At 45.8% G+C, this 12,498-nt stretch overlaps 1 protein-coding gene across 4 annotated transcripts in view; it reads left to right on the top strand.

Annotated features, from left to right (window-relative positions):
• Positions 1-12,498, top strand: part of LOC133355619 (microtubule-associated protein 2-like) — a 71,012-nt gene that overhangs the window by 45,879 nt on the left and 12,635 nt on the right. For all 4 annotated transcript variants that reach the window (XM_061572982.1, XM_061572990.1, XM_061573004.1 and 1 more), the window contains 2 exons: positions 3,112-3,186; positions 5,478-5,833. In XM_061572982.1, the coding sequence (XP_061428966.1) occupies positions 3,112-3,186; positions 5,478-5,833 (431 nt within the window). The remainder of the gene's footprint in view (positions 1-3,111; positions 3,187-5,477; positions 5,834-12,498) is intronic.

Here is a 12,498-nt window from a genome sequence, read left to right as displayed (position 1 = left end):
ATGATGACGACGGCCTTTGCCCACCGCAGCGACGCCGAGAAGTGGGCCGCTCAAGGGCGTGTCATTACGCCGTACGCTCAAGGACTCATCGACGCTCAGCAGGCGTTGGCCCCGAGGTACAAGGTCTACGAGAGTACCTCGACGCGTGCATACGTCAAGGATCCAGACGCCTACGCCTCTGCCAAGCGCCGAGTCGATCTCAGCTCTCGGTCGTGCACGTGCGGGTACATGAAGCAGATGGGCTTGCCGTGTCGGCACTACATTCGTGCCCTCATGGCGTTTGGGCGGATGCCCGAGCTCTACGACGCATGTGCGGTGTGTTACCAAGTCTCTGCCATCAACACGACATGGACCTCGGTTGCCGGTATCGAGCTGCCCATTGCCGAGGAGCTGCAACGCGACAACACCATGATGCCACCTCCTCGCCAGAAGAAGGCTGGCCGCCCGAAGAAGCGTCGGATTCGCAACCGTGGCGAAGGTGGCCCATTGGGCCTCACGCGGTGCTCCTTCTGTCGCGCCAAGGGCCACAACAAGCACTCTTGCCCGTCGAAGTAGTTATATATATGTAACAAACATGTTTTGTTCTAAGTGTGCAGCACCATACTTCTCGACGCAAACACTATCTACCGTTGTTCTACTGTAGTAGGTGTAGCATGCAAGCTGGCACACTGTACCAGTATACAAATGGCAAGTTCGTGTATGTTCGCGAGCTGAAAGTGTTACTGTAGTTGCAAGCTGGCACACTGTGCCAGTATACATATGGCAAGTAAGTGTTACTGTAGTAGCGAGCTGGCACACTGTGCCAGTATACAAACGGCAAGTAAGCGAGCTGGCACACTGTGCCAGTATGCAAACGGGAAGTTTGTGGTGCAAGGTATGGAACATGAGCCACGAGAACATCATTTGGAACGCTCTAAATCTGTGGCGACATATGGATGAATAACGCAAGAACCTAAACGTGTACAAAATGATACATTAAATCGTACACCTTCTTCACCCAGTTTTGACATTTGTCCACATTGAACATCACCCAGTTTTGTCATATCAAAAAGCACCACCCTGTTTTGCCTGTCGTTTTCCAAGACCACCCAGTTTTGACATTTGGGATCCAGTTTTGTCGGCAAAAGTTAAAAAACCACCCAGTTTTGACATTTTCCCATCCATTTTGTACTCTGTGTAATGGCTGAAACTCTGCCGCGTGGCTGAGAGGCTGTCAAATCATAACTTCCTGGTCACGTGACCAAACTCAACCTCAAAACAGGAAATTCCTGTTTACACACACCCCCACTCCTGCCGTGGAGCAAAACACCTGCCGTGAGGCAGCGCTAAAAGGGGATGCGTTCTGGACCGCGTAAATTTCCTACATATCAGCAATATGTGTGGATTTCACTGGAGTATAAGTAATAGTGCTAATAATAAACATGGTCAGCATTATTTTATATTTTTAAATAATATATTATAATTATAATTATCTATGTATGTTGGAACTTCTTTATCACCGTACGTATCCAAACGTGCTAATCAGTTGGCTACATAAGCAAAATGCATGTTTAACACGTTGCAGGCTTTCGCGGCCAATATCATCCATAATATGGGTTTTTGGGTTAGATCGCGTACATTTATGCGATCTAACCCAAAAACCTCCATTATGAATATGCATTGTACTCACCAGTGCATCCACTCATCCGCCTCGACCTGCCCCATAGCTCGCATTTTAGCATCCAAGGTGATTCTTTCCCCTGACACTTTGGTCACATTTCCAGCACTGACACTGTGCATGCCTTATTTTTTCAGACATTATGGGCTCACAAAAACACGCGGAACTAAGGCTGAGAGGGAGAGACCCAGGCAGAGTAAACGGCGCTGCTTGGCTCAGAGAGCGTGCGTCGCTCTCAATGGCTGAGAGAATGTTAACAAAGCGGGCAGCCGGTGCGTTTCCTCAACGCCGCTGCGTGTTCTCACTCGTGAGCGCTTTTTAGATTTTTTTTCTTCTCCAGGACAAAGAGCGCTATAACGAATCAAGAATTCTACGAGGGAGTGCTAAGTGAGGTCTGCCTGTACGGCAGTGGAGAGCGCCTCTCGTAATCCCTTACAATAGCACATCAAGAGGCTGGAGTGCCCACAACGTCGTCCATTATATTACTTGTAGGGCCACAGTGTTCTTGGCGAGTGTGTTAAATTTGTGTTGTTTGTTTACAAGAGCTATACTCAGTCTCTGATTTCACTTTCGTCTTGTCCTTACAGCATCGGCTCAACGTGTGTGCCTTATCCATTCCGGCATGAACACTGCATCACAGCACAAACATAAAGGCACATGTGGGATTTCTAATGCTATTCCAAAAGTAAGCGAAGTGACTATTGAAGGACCGTGACTGCCAGAAACTCCACGTGGCTCACACACCGGACCTCGTCCAAACCTTTCATCCTCATCGTTCATTTCCATTTACGACGAAGTGCAGAATGAACACCACCTCATTCGAGACCCAAATATTGCACCTCCTGGCTTTGACATCGCTCGTAGACACCGGCAGTGTCCACATCAACCGGCGTCACAACATCAACTGGCCGATGCGCACATAATCTCTTCATAAATAAAAAACGAAAGACACAGGAGTGCGATTGTGGCCATACATCCGAAACTACTGACCATATGGCGAACCACTGTAGTCTGCACTCCTTCAATGGAAGAAAAGCAAACATACACGAACTCTCCCCTGAAGCCCTTTTGTGGCTAGCAGCAAACCTCAACATTGGCACTTAGCTCCTGAGCATATTTCTGCAATATAAATTAATAGAATAGTCAGTGTATCTCGGTTAAGGTCCATTGATCTTAAAAGCTCGTTTTCAATGGCAACCCATTGACTTAATTAGATGTTTAAACAAAACTGTATCGTACACTTATTTTGACTGGCAAGGAAAAATCCGCTATCAGGCATCTGTTGTGATGTGTTTCATTTAAAGAGTAGTCAAGGACTCCTCCAGATGCAGGGCAGCCATGTAGACCGTGTTGACTGGAAAACTTAGCTCATAGGAATTAAAAAAGAAACCAGATATTTATTCCATAGCCAAACTGGAATGTATATACCTTTTCTTTGTATCCTCTCGTTCTAGGTATTAGAATTGATGGGAAAATGAGTGAACCCCGCAAGGTTGCGGTGAGCCTCTACCGCTCCTCTTCCGCGGCAGGTAATCACACACACAGCATACGTGAGCTCTAGGACAAATGTCAACATCTAAACGTTATTCCACTGTTTGCATTTCTGTTGCTGCTGGTGGTGTTGCCGTGCATGCCACTGCTACATTTTTGTTGCTGCTGCTGCTACACAAGCCACCGAGGCTACATCGTTCGGTGAGCTTCACGCCTATACTAGCTGGTAACAGCCACCATCCTGCCACATTTCCACTCGTGAGTCGCCATTTGCCTGTGTGGGCAACGGAGACTGGGGTGGTACGAGTGGCGACTTGAGCAACAACCGCTGTTCAAGTCAAACCCGAATACGGTTATATTAATCAAGGCTGCCCACAAGCCTAAATCTAAGCAAAATGTCCTGCTCGCCGAGCACGCCCTGGACAAACTAAAAGTAAACTATTTTTTTTATTTTACCAGGTAAGAGCTACTGAAGCTATGTAGCTCTTTTTCAGGAGCGATAAATGATTGCTCAACGAAGTGGCTTATCACGTGGAAATTTAAAGCAGCCGAATACTCGAAACGCATGTTGATTCTAAATGTGGAGGGAAAATCGGAGGACCCGGAGAAAAATCCACGCGACCATGGGAAGAGAGACACGCAAACTCCAAATATACAACAGGCATCTCCTGTATACGAGGCGAGGTAGTTAACATATCCTTGCCACCGTGACGCCAAAAGTGAGGGGAGAGACGTTCAACTCTACGCTTCTGCCAATCAGATTCCAGCCGATTCTCCGTCATGTCGTGAGATGAAGAAGTTTACATTCGGAACTCACATTAAAGCAAGCATTGCACTGCGTCGTGTCAAGACAACGGCCTCAGAAGTTGATGTCACAGAGCTGCTTCTAAAGGCCCCGCAGTAGCCACGGCCATGTGCGGAACATTTATGTGCGCGGTGTTCTACGTGTGTGCAATTGCCGGAAGAGCATGTGGATGAATAAAAAAAGCAACCTTGAATGTAGAGATTTTATTTTGCACATTGTTCACTCCACTTAAGAACCCAGTTTAATTGTAGATGGCTGCTCCGATTCGAGCAGAAGGTCTCAACGGTACCGAGCTAGCACTTAGTTTAACCGCGCATTACCACGTGGATATCAGGCAACTGAAACTCTCATGTGAATGCGGACAATCGGATCTGCTTGCAGCTTCCCCTGGAATGTCGGTGTGGTTAAGAGGAATGTCGTCGCATTATTATTATTTTGTTCTGCGAATAAGGTGTTGTGATTGTTAGCGTCTATGCATAGCTCATCACTATGCCAGCACCTTCGTGTGTGTGAGCCATACTGTGTACATTGCCAGTAAGCTGTGACATGAGGGCAGCAGTGGCAGCGTAGGGTAACTAACGCACATTGAGTTATTGGGTGGCACGTGGCTGCAGTCCAGCACTTCTGGATTCAGTGAGTGTTGGTGGATCCCTCCCTTCCCATCAGCATCAAGGAGGTGCCATATCCTGGCTTTCAATGAGATGGCGATACAGAACAATGTGGATTTCCTTTTGACTTAAAGTTTTCGTGACTGCAGGATTTCATATTCAACAACTTCATACATGTTTTGATCGCAACACAAGCGTTCGTCATCAAGACGAACGCTTGTGTTGCGATCGAAACGTCGTTGTTTTTTGTATTTTCTTTGAACCTATCTACGTGACTTTACCGAAAGACCCAAAGAAAAATGTGGATTTCCACCTGTTCCATATGTGTGGGATTAAGTGTCCCCCCCCTCGCACGTGTGAGTTTACCCTGGGTGCTCGGTTTCCTCCCACATGTAAACGCTCATCAATTAGCCGACAACAACTTCATACATGTGGCTGCCTTCCGGCTAGGCCGCGGTTCCTCCTCACACCTCTTGAGTCATGTGGCGTATTACAAGTGGAAACTCTTACACTTTCCAACACTTTCATTTGTGTGGCTTTATTTGGACAATAACTGACAAAACGTAACTTTTGTGTCGAGTCTGGTAATCCGTTCGATGGCATCGGGAGTTGCTTGATATATAGCATTCGTATATATCTCCTGTGTAAGCGTGTAAAGAGGCCAGTGGTCAGTTCTGTGATGAGCATATCACACTCCACCACGATCGCAATCGGGCCACTCTCTCATCTTCCATGTGCAAGCGAGATAACCGCACCCTGTTGTGTGCTGATCGAACGTGATGAGCTCACCGCGCCATCGCCTTCTACACAGGTTGACGCCAGCCCATTGCTGCGTCGGGTCTTCGCCATCTGTGAGTGAGTTCACATTAATATTATAATTCTATTTTACTTATCGCCATTTCCTTCCCCGTTCAAGGCGCGCTCGCGATCCGCAGCAAGCCCACGACTCCCAGCGCGTGCGACGAAAAACTGGGGACGGCCACGGCGCCGAACACCCCGGGCACGCCGAGGGCCGTCCCCCCGATGGCCCCGGGCACCCCGCGGGCGCTGCCGCCGCGCTCGCGCACCCCGACCGGCCTCCGCTCGCAGCAGTCGAGCCTGTCGCTGCCGCTGGAGAGGCGCGCGATCGCCGTCGTGCGCACGCCGCCCAAGTCTCCGTGCCTCTCGCGCGGTCAGAGCCGGCCCCTCTCCGCGCCACTGCCTGACCTCAAAAACATCAAGTCCAAGGTCCACTCGACTGAAAATCTCAAGCACCAACCTGGGGGCGGCAAGGTAACCGTTGGCTCAGGGGGCAGGGATCCGCTGCTGCCATTACCGCCAGCACCTCCTCCGTGGCTACAAATTTCGGTCAATAATATTCTGATGCGAACTTTGAATGGAAAATTTAAGACAAGCAACGGCAGTGTGCGTTTAAGCACGTAGCAGGGCTTTCACGGCACGGTGTTAATTAGTACGAATGGTTTTGTGGGTTAGATCGCGTGATGTAAATGCGTCGTTAACCCACTACCACCACCAGACACAGCCAATTAGTAAGGTTTGTCACGTAAACAGTACCTGCCGATTAGGTACTACTTCAGCACACCAGTGTGTTGGAGAGTAAACCCACTTGTAAGTGTTGTGGGTTTACTCTGGTGGTGGGTTAATGACGCATTTATATTCACGTGATCTAACCCACAAAATCCTTTATCAACAGTAGTGCGAATGTGGCCATACAGAGCAGACTGCGTGCCGTATAGTAAACCACTTTAGTTTGCACTCCTTCAAAGGGGGAGGGAAAGCAAAACTACATGAACGCTCTCTCCTGAAGTTCTCTCGTCGTACGCAAGAGTGTGACGGAACAGCTTGTTTCAGGCAAGGTCTGTTGAGCTCAGAAGGTCCTTTTTCAATGGGGACCCATTTCAGATATCACTGATTGTGTGTTGGCGCATTGATGTGTGTTGACATATATATGAAGCTGTTTACCCGTCAAAACACCATGGGATGGGGAGTAGAGTCATCATAAAGATTGTGGGTTCTGCATAATATGGACAACAAATTGTCATATTAACCTAATACATTATCCATAATACATGTTTTTTGGGTTAAATATATAAATGTCTCGTTAAACCCACCACCATCCGACATAATGTATTATTTTATGATACACTTCTAAGCAGCACTACGTCTGTAGCTATCCGAATGGTTAAAAAAAAAAACTTTTCTCAATTTCGATAGATTGTCTAATTAGTCTTGGCCTGTAGTAACTAGTTTTCCACAGAACTTCAACGTTATAAAAATCAATTGAGTGTCCTTGTTGGCACGTGTGTTCTGCCACTGCCAACAGTTGTATTTGGGAGTATTTAATTTATCTTTGGTGTTCTTTTAGTCTCGTGCTGATCATTCGTCCTGGTTTGCCAAACATAGCGTTTGCCACAAGTGCAGGGAATCCGGTACACACCTTCTGTTGATAGGTTCGCTAATACAATATAAATTTCTGTATTTTATGTACCGTGCCAAATCTGACTCGAATGTTTTGTTTTTACAAACATCTGGATCATTTACTCCCGCAATGTTCGGTATTGTAATAGTTTAAATTAATTTTAATTTTGGAGCTTTCGTGACTGCAGGAATTATTCTTTGGTTCTTTCGGTAAAGTCATGTAAACAGATAAAATAATAAATTAAATAATAGCATACGACGTTTCGATTGCAACACAAGCAATCATCATCAGGTATAAATGAAATAGCAACAAAAAATCTAACCAGAAAACTATAGACAGACATATAAGCAGACATATCACCAAGATACATAGAGAGAGTAACACAGGTACAGAGAGGGAGATCGTCTCTGTGGGTGGCCTTAAATAGACAGAGGGGGGCGGAGGCAGAGAGAGGGAGGGGTTAGAGAAAAAATTTACATGTCAATGAGTGCGAAGAACGCGTAGTAAAGTACGCAGGCTTGAACATTAGGAGAGAGGGAGAAAGGACACACTAAATTAAATAACCTAGCAAAATATCGAAATGTTATGTAATACAACACAGAGAGTCGGTCAACACACAATTAACGCATAGCCTGGTCGATTACGTATTTCAAAGATTGCTAAGTTAGAATTTAAGTGTGAAAATTCCAAAGAAAGACAAAACATAAAAACAAGAGGAACGGAGACACACAGACAGAGCAGAACATAAGAACGACAAAAAACGAGTGTATATTTAGTGTACTTTTTTCTGTCTACACTCGTGTGCCGGGTTCATGGGGCAATGCATCAACACGTGAACCATTGCACCACGAATATTGGGAAGATCCAAAACTAATTATGCTTTTCAGATATATCTTAGTTGTAGGACATAGTTTTAAGCAAGGTAAAGGTGCAGCCCAGAAACATATTGATCATGCCACCGCTGGCAGGAGGACCTCCACAATGCACTCAGCAACGTGGCTATGAAGTGCAGAAATTATAGGAACTCGTTCACGGGAATTGTTACTTGTCCAGACTCTATCGATGTCACTGCTAAATAAAACAGAAAAATTGAGAATCAATATATCGATTGACTTGTAACTCCTGGAACCATTTAAACACAATTGTTATTGTACTCCAATTAAAATGTCCAATCGGCCAATCGGAACACGATCTGACGTTGCTCGCGTCACATTCCGGCTAATCCGATTGAAGTTTAGAAGAAGTTCAGAAGTTAATTTCCTGAGTGAAGGGGCCACACGGCTCTTCTTGAAGGGCGACTCGGCCAGCAGACAACAGAGGCGGCAGCGCGACAAGTTATACATGCCCTTAAAAGTATCTAATACCAACAATATTTTAAATATAAGCATTTCTACTAATGTCTATATACAAATCTGATTGGTTTAGTTTGTCTACAACAACAGGGAAATTAAAAGTGTGTTGTTCGGAAAAATGGAAGGAACACGAAAGAGAGGAAGACCTCATAGAGAATTTCTTAACAATGACATCATCAAAGATTGGTGCCAGAAAAATGTGGCACTACTTGAGCCATATTTGCACAAGACGGAGGAAAGTGGAAACCAGTGACAAAATGTGCAGTGGACACCTACGGGTGATCTGCCCATGGATTGTGATGGTGATTGTAAACTTTGATTGATGGAACCACTTCTGGTTTTCTATGGCACACTGCTGCCTGCGTTTCTACAGCTGTACATCATCCCACTCACACAGCTGTCTGTGTTTCTACAGCTACACATCATCTCACACTCACCTGTCTGTGTTTCTACAGCTACACATCATCTCACACACACAGCTGTCTGTGTTTCTACAGCTACACATCATCCCACACACAGCTGTTTGTGTTTCTACAGCTACACATCATCTCACACTCACCTGTCTGTGTTTCTACAGCTACACATCATCTCACACACACAGCTGTCTGTGTTTCTACAGCTACACATAATCTCACACACACAGCTGTCTGTGTTTCTACAGCTACACATCATCTCACACTCACAGCTGTCTGTGTTTCTACAGCTACACATCATCTCACACTCACAGCTGTCTGTGTTTCTACAGCTACACATAATCTCACACACACAGCTGTCTGTGTTTCTACAGCTACACATCATCTCACACTCACAGCTGTCTGTGTTTCTACAGCTACACATCATCTCACACACACAGCTGTCTGTGTTTCTACAGCTACACATAATCTCACACACACATCTGTCTGTGTTTCTACAGCTACACATCATCTCACACACACAGCTGTCTGTGTTTCTGCAGCTACACATCATCTCACACACTCACCTGTCTGTGTTTCTACAGCTACACATCATCTCACACACACAGCTGTCTGTGTTTCTACAGCTACACATCATCTCACACACTCACCTGTCTGTGTTTCTACAGCTACACATCATTTCACACACAGCTGTTTGTGTTTCTACAGCTGCACAACATCTCACACACACAGCTGTCTGTGTTTCTACAGCTACACATCATCTCACACTCACTGCTGTCTGTGTTTCTACAGCTACACATCATCTCACACACACACAGCTGTCTGTGTTTCTACAGCTACACATCATCTCACACACACAGCTGTCTGTGTTTCTACAGCTACACATCATCTCACACACACAGCTGTCTGTGTTTCTACAGCTACACATCATCTCACACACAGCTGTCTGTGTTTCTACAGCTACACATCATCTCACACACACACACAGCTGTCTGTGTTTCTACAGCTACACATCATCTCACACTCACACAGCTGTCTGTGTTTCTACAGGTGCACAACATCCCACACACAGCTCTCTGTGTTTCTACAGGTGCACAACATCCCACACACAGCTGTCTGTGTTTCTACAGCTACACATCATCTCACACTCACAGCTGTTTGTGTTTCTACAGCTACACATCATCTCACACTCAGAGCTGTCTGTGTTTCTACAGCTACACATAATCTCACACACACAGCTGTCTGTGTTTCTACAGCTACACATCATCTCACACACACAGCTGTCTGTGTTTCTACAGCTACACATCATCTCACACACACAGCTGTCTGTGTTTCTACAGCTACACATAATCTCACACACACAGCTGTCTGTGTTTCTACAGCTACACATCATCTCACACTCACAGCTGTCTGTGTTTCTACAGCTACACATCATCTCACACTCACAGCTGTCTGTGTTTCTACAGCTACACATAATCTCACACACACAGCTGTCTGTGTTTCTACAGCTACACATCATCTCACACTCACAGCTGTCTGTGTTTCTACAGCTACACATCATCTCACACACACAGCTGTCTGTGTTTCTACAGCTACACATAATCTCACACACACATCTGTCTGTGTTTCTACAGCTACACATCATCTCACACACACAGCTGTCTGTGTTTCTGCAGCTACACATCATCTCACACACTCACCTGTCTGTGTTTCTACAGCTACACATCATCTCACACACACAGCTGTCTGTGTTTCTACAGCTACACATCATCTCACACACTCACCTGTCTGTGTTTCTACAGCTACACATCATTTCACACACAGCTGTTTGTGTTTCTACAGCTGCACAACATCTCACACACACAGCTGTCTGTGTTTCTACAGCTACACATCATCTCACACTCACTGCTGTCTGTGTTTCTACAGCTACACATCATCTCACACACACACAGCTGTCTGTGTTTCTACAGCTACACATCATCTCACACACACAGCTGTCTGTGTTTCTACAGCTACACATCATCTCACACACACAGCTGTCTGTGTTTCTACAGCTACACATCATCTCACACACACAGCTGTCTGTGTTTCTACAGCTACACATCATCTCACACACACACACAGCTGTCTGTGTTTCTACAGCTACACATCATCTCACACTCACACAGCTGTCTGTGTTTCTACAGGTGCACAACATCCCACACACAGCTCTCTGTGTTTCTACAGGTGCACAACATCCCACACACAGCTGTCTGTGTTTCTACAGCTACACATCATCTCACACTCACAGCTGTCTGTGTTTCTACAGCTACACATCATCTCACACTCAGAGCTGTCTGTGTTTCTACAGCTACACATAATCTCACACACACAGCTGTCTGTGTTTCTACAGCTACACATCATCTCACACACACAGCTGTCTGTGTTTCTACAGCTACACATCATCTCACACACATAGCTGTCTGTGTTTCTACAGCTACACATCATCTCACACACACAGCTGTCTGTGTTTCTACAGCTACACATCATCTCACACTCACAGCTGTCTGTGTTTCTACAGCTACACATCATCTCATACTCACAGCTGTCTGTGTTTCTACAGCTACACATCATCTCACACTCACTGCTGTCTGTGTTTCTACAGCTACACATCATCTCACACTCACTGCTGTCTGTGTTTCTACAGCTACACATCATCTCACACTCACAGCTGCCTGTGTTTCTACAGCTACACATCATCTCACACACACAGCTGTCTGTGTTTCTACAGCTACACATCATCCCACTCACACAGCTGTCTGTGTTTCTACAGCTACACATCATCTCACACACACAGCTGTCTGTGTTTCTACAGCTGTACATCCCACTCACAAAGCTATCTGTGTTTCTACAGGTGCACATCATCTCACACTCACTGCTGTCTGTGTTTCTACAGCTACACATCATCTCACACACACAGCTGTCTGTGTTTCTACAGCTGTACATCATCCCACTCACAAAGCTGTCTGTGTTTCTACAGCTACACATCATCTCACTCACACAGCTGTCTGTGTTTCTACAGCTACACATCATCTCACACACACAGCTGTCTGTGTTTCTACAGCTACACATAATCTCACACACACAGCTGTCTGTGTTTCTACAGCTACATATCATCTCACACTCACAGCTGTCTGTGTTTCTACAGCTACACATCATCTCACACTCACAGCTGTCTGTGTTTCTACAGCTACACATAATCTCACACACACAGCTGTCTGTGTTTCTACAGCTACACATCATCTCACACTCACAGCTGTCTGTGTTTCTACAGCTACACATCATCTCACACACACAGCCGTCTGTGTTTCTACAGCTACACATAATCTCACACACACAGCTGTCTGTGTTTCTACAGCTACACATCATCTCACACTCAGAGCTGTCTGTGTTTCTACAGCTACACATCATCTCACACACACAGCTGTCTGTGTTTCTACAGCTACACATCATATCACACACACAGCTGTCTGTGTTTCTACAGGTGCACATCATCTCACACTCACTGCTGTCTGTGTTTCTACAGCTACACATCATCTCACACACACAGCTGTCTGTGTTTCTACAGCTGTACATCATCCCACTCACAAAGCTGTCTGTGTTTCTACAGCTACACATCATCTCACTCACACAGCTATCTGTGTTTCTACAGCTACACATCATCTCACACACACAGCTGTCTGTGTTTCTACAGCTACACATCATCTCACACAC

The sequence above is a fragment of the Lethenteron reissneri genome, chromosome 7 (genome assembly GCF_015708825.2).
Source record: "Lethenteron reissneri isolate LAM-NWPU_2019-01 chromosome 7, ASM1570882v1, whole genome shotgun sequence".
NCBI classification, from domain to species: Eukaryota; Metazoa; Chordata; class Hyperoartia; order Petromyzontiformes; family Petromyzontidae; genus Lethenteron; species Lethenteron reissneri.
This window is presented reverse-complemented; position numbering and strand designations above follow the sequence as displayed.